At 50.0% G+C, this 26485-nt stretch overlaps 1 protein-coding gene across 1 annotated transcript; it reads left to right on the top strand.

The window, feature by feature from the left end:
- The first annotated feature begins 522 nt into the window (after nt 1-522).
- Nucleotides 523-25028, top strand: PYCR3 (pyrroline-5-carboxylate reductase 3). The gene is made up of 6 exons (XM_082259359.1): nt 523-654; nt 7267-7331; nt 12362-12541; nt 18842-19054; nt 21938-22030; nt 24644-25028. Exons 1-6 carry the CDS (start codon nt 564-566, stop codon nt 24824-24826), a joined length of 825 nt encoding a protein of 274 aa, XP_082115485.1. The 5' UTR covers nt 523-563; the 3' UTR covers nt 24827-25028.
- The last annotated feature ends 1457 nt before the right edge of the window (nt 25029-26485 follow it).

Below are 26485 nucleotides of genomic sequence, written 5' to 3'. Positions count from 1 at the left end.
GGGCACAGGTCAGTATTGGGGTACCTGAGCGTACCCCTGCCTCCTCCTTCCCCCATAACTGGCATTTCCAGGGGAGATTTCCTGCAGATTTCAGTCCATTCCTCCAATGCACAACCATGAAACCCTCCCCCTCCCATCTGCAGGAGTCTCCCTCCTCCTGCTGCACTTTCCATAGCAATAAGAACCCATCAGGGACTCTCAGCTACATACAATAACCTGCACTCCAAAGCAGCATGGACTCAAAACCAGCAGACACCTCACCTGTTCTCCTCCTACTAACTCACACACCCCGCCCACTCCCCCTATCATATAATGTCGTAAGCTGACGTCACCACCAGACGGACCACTGGCATCAGAGTACACCGGCGCTGTCAATGTGGCCCCGCCCTGATCTTTTACTCCATGCGTTACCTGGTCCCGCCCCTAGCCGGCTTTTCTTGCATACGTTTCATTTAGCCCCGCCTATGACCGTCCGTCTACACATGGTTCTGGTCCCGCCCTCTTTCTCACTTCCCCTTCTGCACGTGACCCCAGTCCCGCCCCCTCTGTGGTCCCCGGTGGAGATGGCGGAGAAGTCGGTGAAGGAGATCTCTGTGGGATGTATCGGGGCCGGGAAGATGGCGCGGGGGGTGCTGGGAGGACTGCTGATTACCGGTATATACTCGTATAGTGCTACGGGGCTGTGCACTTAAAGCTGCAGTACTGGGCCCGTACACCAGGTGGCAGTGCTCAGTCACTGATGGTGTATGGGTCGGCTGCATATTGTGTACTTGTCTTCTACTCTGCTGGGACTGAGGGGGTCTTCATATCTGGGCAGATATTGTCTGCACAGGAAAGTGTGTGAGATGTCTGGTGAGGAGGAGCCCTCGGGGGTGACCCTCATGCTGGATCTCCTGGGGAGGAACCCTCGGGGGTGACCCTCATGCTGGATCTTCTGGGGAGGAACCCGCGGGGATGACCCTCATGCTGGATCTCCTGGGGAGGAACCCTCGAGGGTGACCCTCATGCTGGATCTTCTGGGGAGGAACCCGCGGGGATGACCCTCATGCTGGATCTCCTAGGGAGGAACCCTTGAGGGTGACCCTCATGCTGGATCTCCTGGGGAGGAACCCTCGAGGGTGACCCTCATGCTGGATCTTCTGGGGAGGAACCCTCGGAGGTGACCCTCATGCTGGATCTTCTGGGGAGGAGCCCTCGTGGATGACCCTCATGCTGGATCTTCTGGGGAGGAGCCCTCGTGGGTGACCCTCATGCTGGATCTTCTGGGGAGGAACCCTCGGGGGTGACCCTCATGCTGGATCTTCTGGGGAGGAACCCTCGGGGATGACCCTCATGCTGGATCTTCTGGGGAGGAGCCCTCGGGGGTGACCCTCATGCTGGATCTTCTGGGGAGGAACCCTTGGGGGTGACCCTTATGCTGGATCTTCTGGGGAGGAACCCTCGGGGGTGACCCTCATGCTGGATCTTCTGGGGAGGAACCCTCGGGGGTGACCCTCATGCTGGATCTTCTGGGGAGGAACCCTTGGGGGTGACCCTTATGCTGGATCTTCTGGGGAGGAACCCTTGGGGGTGACCCTTATGCTGGATCTTCTGGGGAGGAACCCTCGGGGATGACCCTCATGCTGGATCTTCTGGGGAGGAACCCTCGGGGGTGACCCTCATGCTGGATCTTCTGGGGAGGAACCCTTGGGGGTGACCCTCATGCTGGATCTTCTGGGGAGGAACCCTCGGGGGTGACCCTCATGCTGGATCTTCTGGGGAGGAACCATCGTGGGTGACCCTCATGCTGGATCTTCTGGGGAGGAGCCATTGTGGGTGACCCTCATGCTGGATCTTCTGGGGAGGAACCCTTGGGGGTGACCCTCATGCTGGATCTTCTGGGGAGGAACCATCGTGGGTGACCCTCATGCTGGATCTTCTGGGGAGGAGCCCTCGGGGGTGACCCTCATGCTGGATATTCTGGGGAGGAACCCTCGGGGATGACCCTCATGCTGGATCTTCTGGGGAGGAACCCTCGGGGGTGACCCTCATGCTGGATCTTCTGGGGAGGAACCCTTGGGGGTGACCCTCATGCTGGATCTTCTGGGGAGGAACCCTCGGGGGTGACCCTCATGCTGGATCTTCTGGGGAGGAACCCTTGGGGGTGACCCTCATGCTGGATCTTCTGGGGAGGAACCCTCGGGGGTGACCCTCATGCTGGATCTTCTGGGGAGGAACCCTCGGGGGTGACCCTCATGCTGGATCTTCTGGGGAGGAACCCTCGGGGGTGACCCTCATGCTGGATCTTCTGGGGAGGAACCCTTGGGGGTGACCCTCATGCTGGATCTTCTGGGGAGGAACCCTCGGGGGTGACCCTCATGCTGGATCTTCTGGGGAGGAACCATCGTGGGTGACCCTCATGCTGGATCTTCTGGGGAGGAACCCTCGGGGTGACCCTCATGCTGGATCTTCTGGGGAGGAACCCTTGGGGGTGACCCTCATGCTGGATCTTCTGGGGAGGAACCCTCGAGGGTGACCCTCATGCTGGATCTTCTGGGGAGGAACCCGCGGGGATGACCCTCATGCTGGATCTCCTGGGGAGGAACGCTCGTGGGTGACCCTCATGCTGGATCTCCTGGGGAGGAACCCTCGAGGGTGACCCTCATGCTGGATCTTCTGGGGAGGAACCCTCGAGGGTGACCCTCATGCTGGATCTTCTGGGGAGGAACCCTCGAGGGTGACCCTCATGCTGGATCTTCTGGGGAGGAACCCTCGGAGGTGACCCTCATGGTGGATCTTCTGGGGAGGAACCCTCGGGGATGACCCTCATGCTGGATCTCCTGGGGAGGAACCCTCGGGGGTGGCCCTCATGCTGGATCTTCTGGGGAGGAACCCTTGGGGGTGACCCTCATGCTGGATTTTCTGGGGAGGAGCCCTCGGGGGTGACCCTCATGCTGGATCTTCTGGGGAGGAACCCTCGGGGATGACCCTCATGCTGGATCTTCTGGGGAGGAGCCCTCGGGGGTGACCCTCATGCTGGATCTTCTGGGGAGGAACCCTCGGGGATGACCCTCATGCTGGATCTTCTGGGGAGGAACCCTTGGGGGTGACCCTTATGCTGGATCTTCTGGGGAGGAACCCTCGGGGGTGACCCTCATGCTGGATCTTCTGGGGAGGAACCCTCGGGGGTGACCCTCATGCTGGATCTTCTGGGGAGGAACCCTTGGGGGTGACCCTTATGCTGGATCTTCTGGGGAGGAACCCTTGGGGGTGACCCTTATGCTGGATCTTCTGGGGAGGAACCCTCGGGGATGACCCTCATGCTGGATCTTCTGGGGAGGAACCCTTGGGGGTGACCCTCATGCTGGATCTTCTGGGGAGGAACCCTTGGGGGTGACCCTCATGCTGGATCTTCTGGGGAGGAACCCTCGGGGGTGACCCTCATGCTGGATCTTCTGGGGAGGAACCATCGTGGGTGACCCTCATGCTGGATCTTCTGGGGAGGAGCCATTGTGGGTGACCCTCATGCTGGATCTTCTGGGGAGGAACCCTTGGGGGTGACCCTCATGCTGGATCTTCTGGGGAGGAACCATCGTGGGTGACCCTCATGCTGGATCTTCTGGGGAGGAGCCCTCGGGGGTGACCCTCATGCTGGATATTCTGGGGAGGAACCCTCGGGGATGACCCTCATGCTGGATCTTCTGGGGAGGAACCCTCGGGGGTGACCCTCATGCTGGATCTTCTGGGGAGGAACCCTTGGGGGTGACCCTCATGCTGGATCTTCTGGGGAGGAACCCTCGGGGGTGACCCTCATGCTGGATCTTCTGGGGAGGAACCCTTGGGGGTGACCCTCATGCTGGATCTTCTGGGGAGGAACCCTCGGGGGTGACCCTCATGCTGGATCTTCTGGGGAGGAACCCTCGGGGGTGACCCTCATGCTGGATCTTCTGGGGAGGAACCCTCGGGGGTGACCCTCATGCTGGATCTTCTGGGGAGGAACCCTTGGGGGTGACCCTCATGCTGGATCTTCTGGGGAGGAACCTTCGGGGGTGACCCTCATGCTGGATCTTCTGGGGAGGAACCATCGTGGGTGACCCTCATGCTGGATCTTCTGGGGAGGAGCCATTGTGGGTGACCCTCATGCTGGATCTTCTGGGGAGGAACCCTTGGGGGTGACCCTCATGCTGGATCTTCTGGAGAGGAACCATCGTGGGTGACCCTCATGCTGGATCTTCTGGGGAGGAGCCCTCGGGGGTGACCCTCATGCTGGATATTCTGGGGAGGAACCCTCGGGGGTGACCCTCATGCTGGATCTTCTGGGGAGGAACCCTCGGGGATGACCCTCATGCTGGATCTTCTGGGGAGGAACCATCGTGGGTGACCCTCATGCTGGATCTTCTGGGGAGGAGCCCTCGGGGGTGACCCTCATGCTGGATCTTCTGGGGAGGAACCATCGTGGGTGACCCTCATGCTGGATCTTCTGGGGAGGAGCCCTTGGGGGTGACCCTCATGCTGGATCTTCTGGGGAGGAACCATCGTGGGTGACCCTCATGCTGGATCTTCTGGGGAGGAACCCTTGGGGGTGACCCTCATGCTGGATCTTCTGGGGAGGAACCCTTGGGGGTGACCCTCATGCTGGATCTTCTGGGGAGGAACCCTTGGGGTGACCCTCATGCTGGATCTTCTGGGGAGGAACTCTCGGGGGTGACCCTCATGCTGGATCTTCTGGGGAGGACCCCTGGGGGGTGACACTCATGCTGGATCTTCTGGGGAGGAGCCCTCGGGGGTGACCCTCATGCTGGATCTTCTGGGGAGGAACCCTCGGGGGTGACCCTCATGCTGGATCTTCTGGGGAGGAACCCTCGGGGGTGACCCTCATGCTGGATCTTCTGGGGAGGAGCCCTCGTGGATGACCCTCATGCTGGATCTTCTGGGGAGGAACCCTCGGGGGTGACCCTCATGCTGGATCTTCTGGGGAGGAACCCTCGGGGGTGACCCTCATGCTGGATCTTCTGGGGAGGAACCCTCGGGGATGACCCTCATGCTGGATCTTCTGGGGAGGAGCCCTCGTGGATGACCCTCATGCTGGATCTTCTGGGGAGGAGCCCTCGTGGGTGACCCTCATGCTGGATCTTCTGGGGAGGAGCCCTCGGGGATGACCCTCATGCTGGATCTTCTGGGGAGGAGCCCTCGGGGATGACCCTCATGCTGGATCTTCTGGGGAGGAACCCTCGGGGATGACCCTCATGCTGGATCTTCTGGGGAGGAACCCTCGGGGGTGACCCTTATGCTGGATCTTCTGGGGAGGAACCCTCGGGGATGACCCTCATGCTGGATCTTCTGGGGAGGAACCGTCGGGGGTGACCCTCAAGCGAGATCTAGTAGTGAGGATCCCTCGTTGGCCCACAAGCTAGATCTGGTGGGGAGGAGACCTCATAATAACCCTCAAGACCTAGTGGGGAGAATCCCTCGGGGTGACCTTTACAGTGGGAAGGAGTCCTCAGAAAGACCCTCATGCTGGGTCTGGCGGGGAGGAGCCCCTCAAAATGACCCTTACGCTGGGTCGGAACAACCCTCATGTTGGGTCTGGTATGAAGGATCTCTTGGAACAGCCTTAAAGCATGGTGTGGTGACCCTCAAGCTAGATCTGGTGGGGAGGAACACTCAAGCTGACCCTCAAGCTAGTTCTGGTGGGAAGGAATCCTTGAGGTGACTCTCAAGCTAGATCTGGCGGGGAGGAACCCTCGGGAATTACCCTCATGCTAGATCTGGTGGGGAGGAACCCTCGGGAATTACCCTCATGCTAGATCTGGTGGGGAGGAACCCTCGGAGGTGATGCTCAAATTAGATCTGGTGGGGATGAGCCCTCAGAATAACCCTCAAGCTAGATCTAGGGGGGAGGAACCCTCAGGGTTACCCTTACAATGGGAGTGCTCAGAAAGACCCTCATGCTGGGTCTGGTGGGGAGGATCCACTCATAATTACTCTCACGCTGGGTCAGGACAACCCTCATGTTGTGTCTGGTGGGAAGGAGCTCTTGGAACAGCCTGCAAGCTAGGTGTGGTGGGGAGGAGCCTTCAGGATGACTGTCATGCTGGATCTTCCAGGAAGTAACCCTCAGGGTGAACCTTACGATGGTAAAGGAATCCCTGGAAAGATCCTCACGTTTGGACTGGTGGGTAGGAACCCCTTGTGACTACCCTCATTCTGTGTCTGGGGGGTAAGGAATCCCGAAAACAACCTTCACGCTAGGGGCCCACAGGATTACCCTCAGGCTAGATCTGTTGAGAAGGAACCATTGGGGGTGACATTTACAATGGGAAGGAGTCCTCAGAAAAATCCTAATGATTACTCTCACGCTGGGTCAGGATGACCCTAATGTTGGGTATGGCAAGAAGGACCTCCAAGAACAACCTTCATGCTTGGTCTGGTGGGGAGAAGTCTTCAGGTTGACCCAATGCTAGGTCTGGTGGGAGAAACCCTCGGGGTGACCCTTCCGATGGGAAGGAGTCCTCAGAAAGACACTCATGTTGGGTATGGTGCAAAGGAGCCCTCAGAACAACCCTTGCTCTAGGTCTGGTGGAGAGGAGACTTCAGGATGGCACTTGGGCTGAGTCTGGTGGGGAGGAGCCCTTGAGCGACCCTCATGCTAGCTCTAATGGGCAGGAGTCTTCAGGATGACCCTCACTCTGGGTCGGACCAGGAGGAGCCCTCAGTATGACCCTTGTGTTGGTGGGGAGGAGTTGTAAGGTTGACCCCCACGTTAGGTCTGTTGGGAGGGATCCTCAATGCAACCTTCACCCTGGGCTTAGTGGGAAGAAATGATCAGGACAATTCTCACGCTGGTGGGCAGAATCCCCAGGGACGACCCCTACAATGGGAGCTACCTTGTTACTAGAACAGAAGGTAATAGAGAAGTCTGCCAATAAGGACACCAGTCTGGGTGACCGCTATCAATGTTAGAATTGTCCTCACTTGGTGGAGAATTTGTAGTATTTCCTTTAAAAAAACAAAAATACCCAGCCCCTCTTCCTACCTTCTAACACCAGGAGCCCAACACCAGGATGTAGACAACCTGGGTGAACACTGATGGAGGAGGGTTTTTTTTTTTTTTTTAGAATTACTGAACTTGTCCTTTATCTTACTTTTGGTTGGCTGATTGAACCGGCCTGGCTGAGTATGCTGAAACTTGTAGCCCTACAAAAGCTGGAATTCATCCAGATGGGCAGTCTTGACACCCATTCTCCCCTTTCCTGCTATATTTCACCCTCGCTGCTTCTTTTCTAGGTAAGGTGCCGGCACAGAATATCACCGTGAGCGCTCCGACTGACACCAACCTGCAGTATTTCCGGGTGAGTTGGAAAATATTAGGCGACCAAAAGTATATTCCGGGTGGGAAATTTTTCTCTGGTTCACTGTTCTTCCTTGTTTAGAGTTTTTCTGCAGGATGTGACCTTGTAGCCTAAACACGAGATGTTACAGGGCAACACCTAGAGTTAATGCATTTGATTTATTGGTCCACTGTGAGCTGTAGGAGGGGATTGTCAAGTTTGGGGCAGGATGTTGGATAAACAGCACTCCTCCACGATCCAGCGGTGGACTCATCCTGACGTCCTCACGTCCAGAGCAGGGCTATATGGGCTAGATGACGTCAGGAACAGTCAACTACGCAAGACCATGGGGGTGGGTGCAGGAGCCACAGGGACCGGTTTTTGCGCGTGGAGGATCAGGTAAGCATGTAGTAAATTCAAGCTGGCAACTCGGTGTAGTCTGTAAAAATACAAATCTTTATTGGCTACATAGTGAAACACACTGGTAGCAAGCTAACGCATTTCGGCTGTAGTCACAGCCGAAACACGTTAGTTGCTACCAGTGTATAACACTATGTAACCAATAAAGATTTGGATTTTACAAACTCCACCCAGTTGCCGGTGTCCTGCCGAAAACTCCAAACTGCCGAAATCTCCAACCACGTTATTTCCGGTGAGTGTACACTTCTGGGGAGGATCCCTCGTGGGTGACCCTCACGCTGGATCCTATAGGGAGGAATGCTCGGGGGTGACCCCCAAGCGAGATCTGATGGTGAGGAACCCTTTGGGGTGACCCTAAAGCGAGATCTAGTGGTGAGGAACCCTCGGGGGTGACCCTCATGCTGGATCTTCTGGGGAGGAACCCTCGGGGATGACCCTCATGCTGGATCTTCTGGGGAGGAACCCTCGGGGATGACCCTCATACTGGATCTTCTGGGGAGGAACCCTCAGGGTGACCCTCATGCTGGATCTTCTGGGGAGGAACCCTCGGGGGTGACCCTCATGCTGGATCTTCTGGGGAGGAGCCCTCGTGGGTGACCCTCATGCTGGATCTTCTCGGGGGTGACCCCCAAGCGAGATCTGATGGTGAGGAACGCTCGGGGGTGACCCCAAAGCGAGATCTGATGGTGAGGAACCCTCGGGGGTGACCCTAAAGCGAGATCTGGTGGTGAAGAACCCTTTGAGGGTGACCTTCAAGCTAGTTCTGGTGGGGTGGAACCCTCGGGGTGAGATTTCGAGCACTTGGTGTTTTCACACAACACCGGTAGCCTATACACCCGAGGACGTGGTAATATTAGTGCAGATTCTTACTCCGTTTTGGTTACTCGTAACCAAAAACATGGCCGCCTCCATGGCGGCGACAACTACCTGGCGCAGTGAGAATCTGTACTAATTATAGCATGTACTCGGGTGCATAGGCTGCCGGTGTTGTGTGAAAACACCAAGTTTCGGCAGGTTAGAGTTTTTTGCAGGACACCGGCTTGAATTTACTGCATTTGATCTACTGATGCACCCACGTTTCCGGCGTGGAAAATTATTGGCCAAAAATAGGGTTTTCAGCTTTGTGTTGAAAAACAAAAACGGTGCCGATAATGGCTGCCAAAAACGCCTGCTAGTTGACGCCGCCTAGGAGGCGGCCATGTTTTTGGTTACTAGCGGGCAGACTAACAATCGCCATAATTATAGCATCTACCGAAGTATATAGGCTGCCGGTGTTGTGTGAAAACCCTCAAGTGGTGGAAATCTCCAATTATTCCTGGTGTACGCTCACCGGAAGTAACGTCTTTGGAGAGCTCGGCAAGTTGGAGTTTTCGGCAGAACACCGGCGCGTGTACAGGCCGTTACACAGAAGCGCCGAGGGCAGCGTGGTGTCCGGGAATTGACGTCACTCGATGGAGACAAGCCAAGTGCAGGAACCAGAATTGAACGCAAGCAAGCCATGTTGCCGTTTCGCACGCATGCGCTTTGGCAAGTCACCGGAATGGCGGCAACAGGCGAATTTAAACACAATATAGGGGCGGGAAGTGGGCAGAGCTGGGGGGGAAAGAACATCAGACTAATGGCATTAACTCCTCAACGTCCTCACCTCTGCCCATATGAGTTATAAAACCAATATATTACAATAGAATGGAATGACCTAATATAAACCACAAGGCCCAAGTACACTAAAAATACAAAAAATCCATAAAGTTAAAAATCCGCCATCCGGACCTATGTGGTAACGTGCGTGTAATTCTTGGTTTTATTTGTTCAATAAACTGACAATTCCTATGGATCGCTGCCTGCTGGTTCTCCTTGACACTTTACTACTATTCCTTTGCGCTGTCCATCTCTGGTGCTAAATTCTTATGCCTTTACATCCTATGCTTGGGACTGGCAGCACAAGGATTGGTTCCTTTTGTCATTCAGTGTCTTCCCGGTTATTTCCTCCACAGGGGATCTCCTCTTTTCGGGCATGCTGGCTCTTGAGTCCCGCTATATGCATCCGTAAGTCACATACAGCCAGGGCTTGGCCCTGCCCCTGCTGTCTCCCCATTGGCTCACTTGTTGTGATTGACAGTAGTAGGAGCCAATGGCTCCCGCTGCTGTCTCAGCCAATGAGAGACCCAAAGAAGCTCAGCTCTCATGCACATCGCTGGATTGAGAGGGAGCTAAGGTGGGTATTAGGAGGAGCTGGGGGGGGGGGGGGGGGCAAGGGCACACAAGGTTTTTTTTGCCTTCATGCATAGAATGCATTAAAATGGAGTTCCACCCAAAAGTGGAAGCTCCACTTATCTGCTTCCTCCCCCTGGCACCTTTTGGGGGGGGGGGGGGAGCGGATACCTGTCAAAAACGGGTACCCGCTCCCGCTTCCATGTAAGGCCGCTGTGGCAAACTAAATCATTTACGGCCCCTCCTCCTTCCCACCGCTGCCTTCTGGGTGACGCACATAGGTCCTAGAAGACAGCGGGACCATTCGGAAATCATATTGTAATTGAATGTTATTAAAAATTCCCTTTCCTTTTCAATCTGCAGCTGTTTTAATTTTCTGAAAATACAATATGGCCGCCTGGAGCTGTTCTGTACACAGAATGTATACTGACCACACCCCCAGAAACATCATTTCCTGCTTGTGTGATTGGCTCACCAATTTTCCCAGAAGTCTGCACTAAGATACAAGTCAGATTTCTGGCATCCCCTGCAACAATAATGTCATTTTTGGTGAGATCCTCCCAATAGGAACACGTCTAAAGGGATGCAGGCCCAGCAGCTTTCCTCATTAGAGCCCTGCAGCTGCCACAGCTGATAGATAATTATGAAACCACTCCCATTTGACCCACTCAGCACAGAGGAACAAACAATGATTTCTTCAGTATAACAAAATGTAGAAATCTGCAACAAAGTTTAACCACTTCCCGCCCGTCCTATAGCAAAATGACAGCCGGAAAGTGGTTGCTCTATCCTGACTGCCCGTTCTATGACGTCCAGCAGGATGGACCGCCCCGGGGGGTGCGCAGAGCAGCAATCAGTGGTGTGGTGTGTCACACCCCATCTCTGATCCCGGTAAAGAGCCTATGACGTAGGCTCTTTACCATGTGACAAGCTGTGTCCAATCACAGCTGGTCACATAGTAAATAGGAAGAGCCGTTGAACGGCTTTCCTCAGTTCGTGCCTGACAGACATGTGTAGAGGAGAGCCGATCGGCGGCTCTCCTGACGAGGGGGGGGGGGGTCGTCTGTGCTGGAAATCAGAGCATTGGTTACCAGTGCAGACTCTTGGGGGGATACCACTAGAGCAACCAAGATTTGCCCACCCATGGTTACCAGGGATGCCCACCCATGGCCACCAGGGATGCCAGTCAGTGCTCAGGGACCCTTTCAGTGCCCTCCTCATCAGTGCTGCCCATCATTGCTATCTATCAGTGCCGCCCACCAGTGCCCATCATTGCCATCTATCAGTGCCGCCCACCAGTGCCCATCATTGCCATCTATCAGTGCTGCCCACCAGTGCCCATCATTGCCATCTATCAGTGCCGCCCACCAGTGCCCATTATTGCCATCTATCAGTGCCGCCCACCAGTGCCCATCATTGCCATCTATCAGTGCCACCCACCAGTGCCCATCATTGCCATCTATCAGTGCCACCCATCATTGCCATCTATCAGTGCCACCCATCATTGCCATCTATCAGTGCCACCCACCAGTGCCCATCATTGCCATCTATCAGTGGCACCCATCATTGCCATCTATCAGTGGCACCCATCATTGCCATCTATCAGTGCCACCCATCATTGTGCCATCTATCAGTGCTGCCCACCAGTTCCCATCATTGCCATCTATCAGTGCCGCCTATCAGTGCTGCATACTAGTGCCTCCTCATCAGTGCCTGTCAGTGCAGCCTCATCAGCGCTCATCAGTGCAGGAAAAAACGTATCTATTTACAAAATTTAATAACATAAACAAAAAAATTTATTTTTTTTCAAACTTTTCTGTCTTTCTTTTATTTGTGTAGCAAAAAAAGAAAAAAAAACTTGTGTTGATCAAATACCACCAAAAGAAAGCTCTATTTGTGGGGAAAAAAATGACATAAATTTGGTTTAGATACAGTGTTGCATGACCGCGCAATTGTCATTCAAAATGCAACAGCGCTAAAAGCTGAAAATTGGCCTGGGCAGGACGGGGGTGAAAGTGCCCGGTATTGAAGTGGTTAAAATCCCTGTAAAATGTACAGAGATCACCCAGAGGGGGATGTTTTTTTTTTTCTCAAAAAAAAGCGGAGTTACGCTTTAACAACTTTTTTATGTGAAATATTTTCTCTGAAATGTAAAGCGAGCAAATCAAAATGTTGCATAAAAATAATAATTTTAGAATAAATATTTAAAATGACTGCAAATACTGATATAGTGGAGGTGACGTGATCAGACCGACAGTCATGAAGACCTATGCATCAGTCATGGTCTCAGTCATTGGGTGCTATAAGGATCCGGTGTTTTGGGGCTGCATTGTGTGTGTGAGGACATGGCAGGATGTATGTGCTGTACCAGTCCAGTCCTTGTGGGTGAAGAGCCTGACCTTTGCCTCTCTCATACTCAGGACCACGGCTGCAGCACCACTCACTCCAACTCCGATGTGGTGTCCAAGTGTCACGTGATCTTCCTGGCCACCAAGCCGCACATTATTCCCACCGTCCTGCAGGAGGTCTCGCCTGCATTCACACCGAATCATGTGATCATTTCCATGGCTGCCGGGGTGTCTCTGAAGACTCTGGAGAAGGTGAGATGGTAAATGGTGTTAAAGGGTTTGTATAGCAGTTTTGGGTGGAGTTTAACCACTTAAGCCCCGGAGGATTTGGCTGCTCAAAGACCAGGGCCTATTTTGCGATTCGGCACTGCGTGACTTTAACCACTTGCCGACCGCCGCAAGTACATATACTGCGGCGGTCAGCCCCGTGCAGGCAAAGTGATGTAAGGGTACGTCACTCGCCTGCGAGCCAATAGGGGGCGAGCGCGCGCCGCCGGAGGCGCGCTTCCGCCCCCCGCTCGTTCACTGTGATCACCGCGCGACTGACCGGCGGACATCGGGTCACTCGCAATCGTCCGTTACAGAGGGAGAAAGGCAGGCGGCCTGTCATTCTCCCCTGTGTAAGTGCAGAGATCATACGGTCCTGCTATGTAGGATCGTATATCTCTGTAGTTACACACACAGCCACATCCCATAACAGTTAGAAGCACGCCCCTAGGGACGCACTTAACCCCTTCCTCTCCAATACAGTTAACCCCTTCCCTTCCAGTGTCATTTTTACAGTAACAGTGCATATGTATAGCACTGATTACTGTAGTAATGTCACTGGTACCCCCAAAAGTGTCAAAAATGTCAGTCAGGGGTCTGATCTGTCCACCGCAATGTCGTAGTCCCGCTAAAAAAAAAAATCGCAGATTGCCGCCATTACTAGTTAAACAAAAAAACAATAAAAATGACAAAAATCTTTCCCGTAGTTAGTAAACACAATAACTTTTGCGCAAACCAATCAAAATACGCTTATTGCGATTTTTTTTTTATTTTTTTTTTTTTTTTTTAACCAAAAATATGTAGCAGAAAACAAATTGGCCTAAAATGTTAAAAAATTTTGATTTTTACATTTTTTTTTTATTTTTTGGGGAAATTTCATATAAAAAAAAATGTGAAAAATGTTATTTTTGCAAAATTGTCGCTCTTTTTTTGTTTATAGCGCATGATCAAAAAATCGCACAGGTGATCAAATACCACCAAATGAAAGCTCTGTTTGTGGGAAAAGAAGGACGTCAAATTCGTTTAGGTACAGCGTCGCACGACCGCGCAATTGTCCGTTAAAGTCACGCAGTGCCGAATCGCAAAATAGAACCTGGTCAGGAAGGGGGTAAAATCTTCCGGGGCTTAAGTGGTTAAAAGATTTACTACTTGCTGACAAGGCCTTTTCTGGCACTTTTTTGTTTAAAAGGTTAAATCAGTATTTTTTTGCTAGCAAATTACTTAGAACCACCCAAACATTATGTATAATGAAAAGATAGAATAAAATATTACAAAAATGTGAGGGGTGTACTCACTTTTGTGAGATATATAATCTATACAGTATCTCACAAAAGTAAGTACACCCCTCACATTTTTGTAAATATTTTATTCTATCTTTTCATGTGACAACACTGAAGAAATGACACTTTGCTACAATGTAAAGTAGTGAGTGTACAGCTTGTATAACAGTGTAAATTTGCTGTCCCCTCAAAATAACTCAACACACAGCCATTAATGTCTAAACTGCTGGCAACAAAAGCAGAAGTCCTCCTTATCCCTTCTTCCCTGCAATCTTCTGGGACACGTCACAGGTCCCAGAAGATCACCCGTCCACTGAGGATGTGCAGCTCGTCTCGCGCATGCGCAGTGCGCACCCAGCTGTGAAGCCGCAAGCTGTCACAGCCGGGTGCCCACATTAGTGATGCCGGCGCCGCAGGGAGAGAAACCGAGGCTCCCGCTGAGCGCATCGCTGGATCATGGGACAGGTGAGTGTGTGTTTATTAAAAGTCAGAAGATACACTTTTTGTAGCTGCTGACTTTTAATGAACACAAAAACCAGTGGAGCTCCACTTTAAACAAAGTTTTTTTTTTTTTTTTCAAAACTTTCCTTTTTTTTTTTTCATTTGTTTAGCAAAGAATAAAACCCACAAATACCACCAAAAGAAAGTTCTATTTGTGTAAAAAAAAAATCGATAAAAATGTTATACTAGTACAGCATTGCATGACCGTGCAATTGTCGTTCAAAGTGTGACAGCGCTGAAAGCTGAAAATTGGCCTGGGCAGGATGGGGGTGAAAGTGCCCGGTACTGAAGCAGTTAATGAGTTTTAGAGTACATAAACATAATATAATACTCTATAGCAGCCGTCACTAAATGGCGGCCCGCGGTCCAGGAGCGGCCCGCACGAGGCTTCCGCCCGGACCCGTCAGGCCGCCACCGTAAGTAATCATTGGTTTGCTGGGACCGCGGGTGTCCCAGCAACCAGTGACAGTCCGTGTGTGCGCCCCGCCCCCTGCTTCTTTCTTCGGCTCCCTCCCAGCCAGCCGCGAGTTGGGGCGTGACGTCACATGCGTGCCCCGCCCCCCTGCTCCTAACTGCGGCTCCTGACTCTCACACTCAGCCTAGCCGCGGGACATCACATGCACGCCCTGCCCCCCTGATGTTCGCTGCTCCTGGCTCCCACATTTTTCGCTCCCAAAGGTATGTGGGGCACAGTTTTATAAAATACAGACTGATGGGCATATTTTGTTAAGGGGCACACATTTGTGTCCATTAGAGTGCCCCATAAAATAAAATATGCCTATTAGAGTGCCCCCTAAGATAAAATGTACCCATCAGCTTGCGCCTTATTTTATGTTAGGGGTCACGCTGATGGGCACATTTTATGTTAAAGGGCACTCTAATGGGCATATTTTATGTTAAGGGACACTCTAATGGGCATATTTAATGTTAAGAGCAACACTGATAGACACGTTTTGTTTTGCCCATCAGCGTGCCCCTTAACATAAAATGGTCCCATTAGAATGCCCCCTAACATAAAATGTGCCCATCAAAGTGCCCCCTAACATAAAATGTGCCCATCAAAGTGCCCCCTAACATAAAATGTGCCCATCAGAATGCCCCCTAACATAAAATGTGCCCATCAAAGTGCCCCCTAACATAAAATGTGGCCATCAGAGTGCCCCCTAACATAAAATGTGACAATCAGCGTTCCCCTTATTTTATGTTAAGGGTCACGCTGATGGGCATATTTTATGTTAAGGGGCACGCCGATGGGCACATTTTATGCTGGGGGCATGCTGATGGGCAAATTTTATGCTAAGGGTCACGCCGATGGGCACATTTTATGCTGGGGGCATGCTGATGGGCATATTTTATGTTAAGGGGCACGCCGATGGGCACATTTTATGCTAGGGGGCATGCTGATGGGCATATTTTATGTTAAGGGGCACGCCGATGGGCAAATTTTATGCTAAGGGTCACGCCGATGGGCAAATTTTATGCTAGGGGGCACTCTGATGGGCACATTTTATGTTAAGGGGCACTCTAATGGGCATATTTTATGTTAAGAGCAACACTAATGGACACGTTTTGTTTTGCCCATCTTTCTGAGTCATAGCACAGACTTCAGATTCGGACCTCGGCCCAAAGAAAATTTTAGCGACCGGACCTCCTTGAATTCTAATTAATTACCCCTGATCTATAGCTTCATGAAAACATCACAGCACCCGGCCTCAGCACTCCTCCCAAAAACCCTCTGTACTGATACAAGCAGTGGGCCGGCTCTTGGGAGGAGTTTCGCAAATCTCAAAATGCCTCCCTGATAGGTGGATCTCAGTCCATTAGTGTGTGTGTGTGTGTGATATATAGTGTGTGTGTGTATATAAATATATGTGTGTGTGTATATATATATAATACAGGCATGTATCTCCGCTGACAGGGAAGTGGAAGCTCTCACATAGTTACAGCTAATAGCGGCCACTCCGCCCACCCCCCCGCCCGGTGTCAGCTCAGTTCTGTTATCATTCACACATAGTCGTGCTGAGCTGACAGGGAAGGATCACATTAGTTCTCTCTATAGCGGCCGCTCGCCCCGCCCCCCCCGCCTGGTATGTCCATTCATAATGCACAGATCGTAGTAGGGACGTCATTGAGAGGCGGACGGCCAGCCAGAGGCGGGACTTTTAAAACCTGCCCTGCGCTGGGCTGCGCCCTCCTTCCCCACGGCGGCCATATATATTTTCGGCAATGTTAACCCATTATCGGTGGCCGAAATTTCGGTGCATCCCTAATATGTGTGTGTGTGTGTGTGTGTGTGTGTGTATATATATATATATATATATATATATATATATATATATATATATATATATATATACACACAGTGGGTACGGAAAGTATTCAGACCCCCTTAAATTTTTCACTCTTTGTTATATTGCAGCCATTTGCTAAAATCATTTAAGTTCATTCTTCTTCCTCATGAATGTACACATAGCACCCCATACTGACAGAAAAACACAGAATTGTTGACATTGTTGCAGATTTATTAAAAAAGAAAAACTGAAATATCACATGGTCCTAAGTATTCAGACCCTTTGCTCAGTATTTAGTAGAAGCCCCCTTTTGATCTAATACAGCCAGGAGTCTTTTTGGGAAAGATGCAACAAGTCTTTCACACCTGGATTTGGGGATCCTCTGCCATTCCTCCTTGCAGATCCTCTCCAGTTCTGTCAGGTTGGATGGTAAACGTTGGTGGACAGCCATTTTTAGGTCTCTCCAGAGATGCTCAATTGGGTTTAAGTCAGGGCTCTGGCTGGGCCATTCAAGAACAGTCACGGAGTTGTTGTGAAGCCACTCCTTCGTTATTTTAGCTGTGTGCTTAGGGTCATTGTCTTGTTGGAAGGTAAACCTTCGGCCCAGTCTGAGGTCCAGAGCACTCTGGAGAAGGTTTTTGTCCAGGATATCCCTGTACTTGGCCGCATTCATCTTTCCCTCGATTGCAAAAAACTGAAAAACACCCCCACAGCATGATGCTGCCACCACCATGCTTCACTGTTGGGACTGTATTGGACAGGTGATGAGCAGTGCCTGGTTTTCTCCACACATACCGCTTAGAATTAAGGCCAAAAAGTTCTATTTTGGTCTCATCAGACCAGAGAATCTTATTTCTCACCATCTTGGAGTCCTTCAGGTGTTTTTTAGCAAACTCCATGCGGGCTTTCATGTGTCTTACACTGAGGAGAGGCTTCCGTCGGGCCACTCTGCCATAAAGCCCCGACTGGTGGAGGGCTGCAGTGATGGTTGACTTTCTACAACTTTCTCCCATCTCCTGACTGCATCTCTGGAGCTCAGCCACAGTGATCTTTGGGTTCTTCTTTACCTCTCTCACCAAGGCTCTTCTCCCCCGATAGCTCAGTTTGGCCGGACGGCCAGCTCTAGGAAGGGTTCTGGTCGTCCCAAACGTCTTCCATTTGAGGATTATGGAGGCCACTGTGCTCTTAGGAACCTTAAGTGCAGCAGAAATCTTTTTGTAACCTTGGCCAGATCTGTGCCTTGCCACAATTCTGTCTCTGAGCTCTTCAGGCAGTTCCTTTGACCTCATGATTCTCATTTGCTCTGACATGCATTGTGATCTGGAAGGTCTTATATAGACAGGTGTGTGGCTTTCCTAATCAAGTCCAATCAGTATAATCAAACACAGCTGGACTCAAATGAAGGTGTAGAACCATCTCAAGGATGATCAGAAGAAATGGAAAGCACCTGAGTTAAATATATGAGTGTCACAGCAAAGGGTCTGAATACTTAGGACCATGTGATATTTCAGTTTTTCTTTTTTAATAAATCTGCAACAATGTCAACAATTCTGTGTTTTTCTGTCAGTATGGGGTGCTATGTGTACATTCGTGAGGAAGAAGAATGAACTTAAATGATTTTAGCAAATGGCTGCAATATAACAAAGAGTGAAAAATTTAAGGGGGTCTGAATACTTTCCGTACCCACTGTATGTATGTATGTGTATATGTATATATATATATATATATATATATATATATATATATATATATATATATAGTGTGTGTGTGTGTATGTAAATATATGTGTGTGTGTATATATATATACTGAACAAGCCCTTGTAGCTGTAGGCATTGTGGAGAACATCATTTTCAACCTTCAAAGTGTTGGCACTAAAATCGCAGCTCAGCTCCTCTCCTCTGTATTTTCTATGGGGAGCAGCCTGACAGCCCTCCAGTGTAAACGCACAGCAGGGGCTCTAAGCTCAAACCAGCTTCAGTCTCCATTTTGATCTTTAAGGATGAATTCCTTCACAGTACATGGAGCTACAGAGGTTAGTAGTGACTTTGTTACTACTTGTTAAGAAAAAGTAAATGTTTACCTGAATTCTGATTCAACTGACATTAATATATTGCGATTCTGTCTTGGAAGTGGTGAGAGGGAATATTACACAGTGGAAAGTGGAGGAAGGTGATTGGAGCTGTGTGTATGATTGTGTTTTTTTTCCCTTCAGCTCTCTCCCCCTGGGACCAAGTTCCTCCGTATGAGTCCTAACTTGCCGTGTGTGGTCCAGGAGGGCGCCGTAGTCTTCGCTCGCGGTTCCTGTGCAGGGCAGGACGAGGCGGACATGTTGAAGAACCTTCTTTCTGACTGTGGACTATGTGAGGAGACTCCGGAGACCTACATCGATATCCACACTGGGCTCAGCGGCAGCGGGGTGGCCTATGTGAGTACACAGAAGGTTGTGTGAGATGGGCCAGCTCTTTATTTTCTTTTAGAACCTGGGAGCTCACAGCCACACTCTTCCCTCTTCCGGGACTCCTCTTTTACTTCAGTTTCACTTTCCACCTTAAAAGGCAATTAGGCAACTCTTTCCTTTTAAGCAGGTAGTAGTTCCAACCTTCTCTTTGTAAAAATCCAGCAGGCTCCGCTCAGAATAAACACATATTGGTATCCGATACCTTTATCGGTCAAACAAAGCCTTCCAGCACTGCTCTGTCAGTGGTCCTGCAGGTCACGGGCACTTCAGTCTTCACCCAGTCTTCCTTCTGAGTTCAGCCTGTTTGGCTGCTTGAATAGCCAAACCACAATGACATCACTACTGCAGAGGAGGCGCGATGACATCACTACTGCACAGTGCACAGGAGGAGGCGCGATGACGTCACTACGGCACATGCACACATGCGGCGCAATGTTGTCACTACCAAACATACACACATGAGTTACCATGCTGTCACTAACGCACATGAGGCATGATGCCATTGCTACTGCACATGTACACATGAGGCGAAATGAGGTGACTATCGCACATGCACACAGGAGGCGCAATGCTGTCACTACTGCACATGCACACATGAGGCGTGATGCCATCACTACCACACATGTGCACGAGGTGCGATGCCGTCACTACTGCATATGCACACAGGAGGCACAATGCCATCACTACCACACATGCGCACGAGGCGCGATGCAGTCACTACCGCACATGAGGCCAGATGCTATCACTACTGCACATGCACACGAGGCGCAGTGCTGTCACTACCGCACATGAGGCCAGATGCTATCACTACTGCACATGCACACGAGGCGCAGTGCTGTCACTACCGCACATGAGGCCAGATGCTATCACTACTGCACATGCACACGAGGCGCAGTGCTGTCACTACCGCACATGAGGCCAGATGCTATCACTACTGCACATGCACACGAGGCGCAGTGCTGTCACTACCGCACATGAGGCCAGATGCTATCACTACTGCACATGCACACGAGGCGCAGTGCTGTCACTACCGCACATGAGGCCAGATGCTATCACTACTGCACATGCACACGAGGCGCAGTGCTGTCACTACCGCACATGAGGCCAGATGCTATCACTACTGCACATGCACACGAGGCGCAGTGCTGTCACTACCGCACATGAGGCCAGATGCTATCACTACTGCACATGCACACGAGGCGCAGTGCTGTCACTACCGCACATGAGGCCAGATGCTATCACTACTGCACATGCACACGAGGCGCAGTGCTGTCACTACCGCACATGAGGCCAGATGCTATCACTACTGCACATGCACACGAGGCGCAGTGCCGTCACTACCGCCCATGCACTCAGGAGGCGCGATGCTTTCACTACCGCACTTGCGCGCGCGAGGCGCGATGCAGTCACTACCGCACGAGGCACGATGCCTTCACTTCTGCACATGAACACATGAAACACGATGCTATCACTACTGCACATGCACACGAGGCGCAGTGCCGTCACTACCGCACATGCACAAAGGAGGCGCGATGTCGTCACTACTGCACACGAGGCGCAATGCAGTCACTACTGCACATGCGCACATTGTACGCGATGCCTTCACTTCTGCACATGCACACAGGAGGGGCGATGCCGTCACTGCCGCACATGCGCACGAGGCACAATGCCGTCACAACCGCACATGAGGCGCGATGCCTTCACTTCTGCACATGCACACAGGGGGAGCAATGCTATCACTACTGCACATGCACGCAGGAGGCGCTATGTCGTCACTACCACACATGCGACACGATGTCGTCACTACCACACATGCGACACAATGTCGTCACTACCACACAATGTGGCTTGATGTCGTCACTACTGCACATGCACACAGGAGGTGTGATAATGCCACTAACCTTCCGGTCTTCGACGATCTCTACGGTCAGCCGACAAAACCGCCGGTTGCAATCCCGGCTTCGCAGTGAGTGGGGGGGGGGTACCCAGGCCTGCTTTCTGCAAAGGCAATCCAGCTGGTAATTAACTGCTAGGATCACTTTTACAAAAAAGGCAACAAAGAAAACAAAGATACTGGGATGATACCTGTAGCTGCAGGCATCATCCCAGTATAACCACTGCAACTTAAGGACGTCCATGGAAGGCCTTAGGCAGCCGGTGGTTTTAAACTTTATAGACAAAGAGTAATGCTGGCCATACACTATACAAAAAATTGTTCAAGCTCATTTTCAAAAAAAAGAACACTCGGCTGTGAGAGCAGACGATCGTGCCATTGTGTAATTACCGAATTTTGATCGATAAATCGTTCAATGGACACAAACTAATCCATTTTTCGTTCGTTTTGTCACATATGCCTAATGCAAACAGTTTGGGGCAAGAAACACATTAACCTTTCAATTTATCGTTCGTTCGGCAGAATTTTCCAAACTGTTCCTTCGATTTTTCAGCTCTGAAAAGTTAAAACCGATTTTCTATTTGTGCCCATTAACCGGGCGAAAAACGAACGGACCAAATGACAGATTTTCAAATGATTTTTCGGCTAGTGTATGGCCACCATTAGTCCTGGTGTGCAAGACAGGAGCCTCAATTCTGCAATTCCCAAATTCAGCAGATAAATCCGGTACCTGCGCAGCACACGGAGAGGACCTGTAGTGAGCTCTGAGCGGCAGAGGGGGGGGGGGGGGGCAGGGACTTCTCAGATTTGCATAGTAGAGTGTTCCAGGTTTTGGGACGATTGACATCGATCTCACCTGTAGCTGCCCCAGAATAAAGAAGTTTGCTGCAATAATAATGATGGCGATGATCTGCTGTATTTTTGGTTTTCTCACGGTTCTTATTTCCTGTGTCCAGGTTTACCTGTTTGCGGAAGCTCTGGCGGATGGCGCTGTGAAGATGGGGATGCCCAGTGCCTTGTCCAGCCGCATTGCAGCACAGACCCTGCTGGTGGGTGTAACTTCATAGGAGAGGAAAAAAAATCAGTTATAATTCAGGATCTAATTAAAGAGGTGTTCAAACTGTGGGGGAAAAAAATCAGCAGCTACAAATCCTGTAGCTGCTGACTTTTAATATATATAGACAGTTACCTGTCCAGGGAGCCCGGGATGTCAGCACCCCAGCCGATTTTTGGATTGGCTGCCGCCGCCATTCACTCTAAGGGAAACCGGCAATGAAGCCTATTGGCATTACAGCCTGTTCCGCACTGCACATGCGCCAAGCGCGCTGCGCATTCTCATTGGCTCGGCGGCGGGAGGAAGAAGGACAGAACTTGGGAGGGAGGGCGCTGCAGCGCTGTCTCCCGGAAGTGAGAAGGGTACTGTGACGGTATTCACCGTCACTGGGAGTGAAAGACAGATACTTAATGGTTTGGATTGCTTCAAATGGGGTCTGTGTTTACACTTATGCTAATGTGTATTGTACTTCAATGTCAGAGACGGGCTCTCCCTATTGTTTGTGTATTGAGGTGTGATGTGGATTCTGTTAGGCCTGTCTGTCCAATTGTTAAATGTTAATTAACTCACATATTGTATCTGTCCAGATGGCTAGATAATTAGTTGGTTAATGCAATTTCTGTATACAATTTAATCTGCATATGATAATGTAATCAGGCAACCCCTGACCTGATGGGGTAATTTGATCAGGAAAGAGATGTGCTCATGTTTTTATAAATTGAGAGTGACTCTGTTCAATAAAGGAGAAGATTCCAGTACAAGCTAAGTTGTCGGCTAGTTTTGTATGGGGACGGCTGGAAAATCTGATATCTATGTTCAGGACTGAAGGAAGCCGTATACTGACGGATGTCCACAAGCACAGTGTGGGTAGGGGTTCCGTTACAGGTACCTGTTTTAGGCCCCTTTTACACATGGAGTCCGTCAGGTGGACTCGGTTTTTCTCAGCGGGGGATCAATTCGCCGAGCAGGCGGATGACAGCTGTATCTCTGCGCTAAGTGCAGAGACACAGCTGTACGGTCCCCATTCTTCTCTGTGGGGGAATCGGATAGGAACGGACCGTCTGTCTATTCTCCGATCCGCTGGGTGGATGGAAAATAGGGTTTCCATCTGTCTGGTTTTGACGGATCGGATGTCAGCGGACATGTTTCCGGTGACATCCGATGCCCCATAGAGATGCATGGGGCATCCGTTCAGATCCGCAAAAAAAACTGACAGACGTATCTGAACGGACTCTGTGTGTGAAAGGGGCCTTATTGTGGCCAGCCTAAGGCACACCTGTGTAATAATCATGCTGTCTAATCAGCATCTTGATATGCCGCACCTGTGAGGTGGATGGATTATCTCAGCAAAGGAGAAGCGCTCACTAACACAGATTTGCGAATAATATTTGAGAGAAATAGGCCTTTTGTGTACATAGAAAACGTCTTAGATCTTTGAGTTCAACTCCTAAAAAATGGGGGCAAAAACAAAAGTGTTGCGTTTTTTATAATTTTGTTAAGTGTATTAAGAGCTCCATTTACTTCCTGTCATGGTGACACCTTGAGAGGAAGTGAGGAGGAAACTCCTAGTGAGGACACAGATGGGAGTCAAGCCGCTGCAAGCAAAGCCAACAGAATACTGGGATGTATAAAAAAGGGGATTCACTCCAGAAATAAAGAGATTATTCTCCCACTCTACAAGACTCTGGTCCGGCCACATCTGGAGTATGCTGTCCAGTTCTGGGCACCGGTCCTCAGGAAGGATGTGCTGGAACTGGAGAAAGTCCAGAGAAGGGCAACAAAAATAATTATTGGAATGGAGGGCATCAGCTATGAGGAAAGACTACAAGTACTGAACTTATTCTCTCTGGAGAAGAGACGATTGAGGGGAGGATATGATATCAATGTACAAATACTGTACTGGCGACCCTAGCATAAGGAACAAACTATTCAGAGAAAGGGAATACAATAAGACGCGTGGCCACTCACTAAAACTAGAGGAAAAACGGTTTAACCTTAAAATACGCAGGGGGTTCTTCACTGTAAGAGCAGTGGGGATGTGGAATTCTCTTCCGCAAACAGTGGTATCAGCAGGGAGCATTGATAGTTTCAAAAAATTATTAGATGGGCACCTTAAAGACCACAACATACAGGGGTATACAATGTACAACATACAGGGGTATACAATGTACAACATACAGGGGTATACAATGTACAACATACAGGGGTATACAATGTACAACATACAGGGGTATACAATGTACAACATACAGGGGTATACAATGTACAACATACAGGGGTATACAATGTACGGTTAAAAGCAAACACACACATCATAGGTTGAACTGGATGGACTGATGTCTTTTTTCAACCTCACTAACTATGTAACTATGAGTCAGGAGCTCTGGACATTGCATTCAGTGTTCAGCATTGTCAGACCCAGACCGTCTTGTTCTATATGTGTCACATTTATTGGGGAACTCCAGTAAGCCCTTAGATGTTTTTTTCCCAAGTGAGTAAGCAAGTCCTACAAGATATTCATCATCAAGCCACATGTGCTGCTTTTTCTTTTTTGTATTACATTGACCCATGATAATGATTATAACTCACCTCGCCTCTTCTATTTCAGGGGGCGGCAAAGATGATTCTACAAAGCGGAGAGCACCCCGCAAAGTTGCGCTCAGATGTCTGCACTCCCGGAGGCACCACCATACATGGACTCCATGAACTGGAGAAGGGGGCCCTGAGGGCCACAGTAATGAATGCCGTGGAAGCTGCAACAAACCGAGCCAGAGAACTGGACAAGCGCTAACAACTCTACGCATTCATTGAGAGCATTCAACAAGAGAGACCATTCCAATTTATCATCGGCTTCACCACTGTGAATAGACAACGGATGGGGTTGTAATGTATTACATTACCTGCAGAGCAAGACCAGTGATGTGTACCTCGGGGGAGGAGCTGCCACTCCCATATGAGAGCTAAGCAATCCCAGGAGGACCAAATTAGAACTTTTCTGATTCTAAAAACTAGAAACATACATTGTAGCACCTTGCTGTCCCCCCTGGGTGGTTCTAATCTAATCTATGAGAGTTCTGTCAGTGGAACACAAATAGCAATGACTATATTGCTAGCAAGTTTACAGTTTAAAGGTGTAGCAACAAATGCAAACTCCAGACGGTTATCCCGACATTCCGTAGTACATACTGTCTCTTTCTATCAGCAGTGCTGTGTTCTGTTCTTGAAAAATGTTGCCGAATAAAAGCTGTATGTTGAAATGTGTCATTGCTAATCTTTTATACCTTTTATTTATTTATTTATTTATTTATTTGCTTTTACTTTTATTTTTAGGCCCCATGCACACAGGGCGTTTTTGCAGCTGCTGTTAGGAACGTTAGAGATGTGAGATGTTTTTTTTTTTTTTTTTTTTTGCAGCTTAACCACTTTCCGACTGCCTAATGCCGATTTACGTCGGCAGTCAGCCCCTCACAGGCAAAGTGACGTAGGTCTACGTCGCTCGCCTGTGAGGCTCTAGGGAGCAAGCGCGTGCCGATGGAAGCGCGCGCTCGCTCGCGGACCCCCCCCTGCGCGTGTGCGGGTCCGCCGGGCACTCACGATTGTCGGTTACAGTGGGAGAAAGGCAGGCGGCTAATGTAAACAAAGCCGCCTGTCATTCTTCCCTGTGTAAGAACGGAGATCATACCGTTCTGCTATGTAGGACCATTGATCTCTGTTCTTACACCTCAAGCCACAGCCAATCACAGTTAAAATCACGCCCCTAGGGACACACTTAACCCCTCCTTCTCAAATAAAGTTAACTCCTTCCCTGCCAGTGTCATTTTTACAGTAACAGTGCATATGTATAGCACTGATTACTGTAGTAATGTCACTGGTAACACCAAAAATGTCAGTCAAGGGTCCGATCTGTCCGCCGCAATGTCGCAGTACTGCAAAAAAAAATCGCAGATCGCCGCCATTACTCATTAAAAATAAAAACAACAAAAATTTTTCCCTTAGTTTTTAAACGCAATAACTTTTGCGCAAACCAATCAAAATACGCTTTTTGCGATTTTTTTTTTTTTTTTTTTTTACCAAACATATGTAGCATAAAACAAATTGGCCTAAAATGTTAAAAAATTTTGATTTTTCCATTTTTGTAAGGAATTCCATATAAAAAATGTGAAAAATATTGTTATTTTTGCAAAATTGTCGCTTTTTTTTCATTTATAGCGCATGATCAAAAAATCGCACAGGTGATCAAATACCACCAAAAGAAAGCTCTGTTTGTGTGGAAAAAAAGTACGTCAATTTCACTTGGGTACAGCGTCGCACGACCGCGCAATTTTCCATTAAAGTCACGCAGTGCCGAATCGCAAAATAGGCCCTGGTCAGAAAGGGGGGTAAAATTTTCCGACGCTTAAGTGGTTAAAAACACCCCTCCATGTTATTCTATGGCCTCATGCACACACAG

The sequence above is a fragment of the Pelophylax lessonae genome, assembly GCF_965119305.1.
Source record: "Pelophylax lessonae genome assembly, chromosome: 5".
Classification (NCBI taxonomy): domain Eukaryota; kingdom Metazoa; phylum Chordata; class Amphibia; order Anura; family Ranidae; genus Pelophylax; species Pelophylax lessonae.
Note: the sequence above shows the minus strand (reverse complement) of the source record. Positions and strands in the feature narration are given on the sequence as shown.

What these genes read in the sequence shown, in the direction of transcription:
- PYCR3 (XM_082259359.1), top strand. Translation starts at nt 564, where the DNA reads ATGGCGGAGAAGTCGGTGAAGGAGATCTCTGTGGGATGTATCGGGGCC. An exon ending in GGGAGGACTGCTGATTACCG is followed by an intron (nt 655 to 7,266) that starts GTATATACTCGT and finishes CTTCTTTTCTAG; the next exon opens with GTAAGGTGCCGGCACAGAAT. An exon ending in TTGCAGCACAGACCCTGCTG is followed by an intron (nt 22,031 to 24,643) that starts GTGGGTGTAACT and finishes CTTCTATTTCAG; the next exon opens with GGGGCGGCAAAGATGATTCT.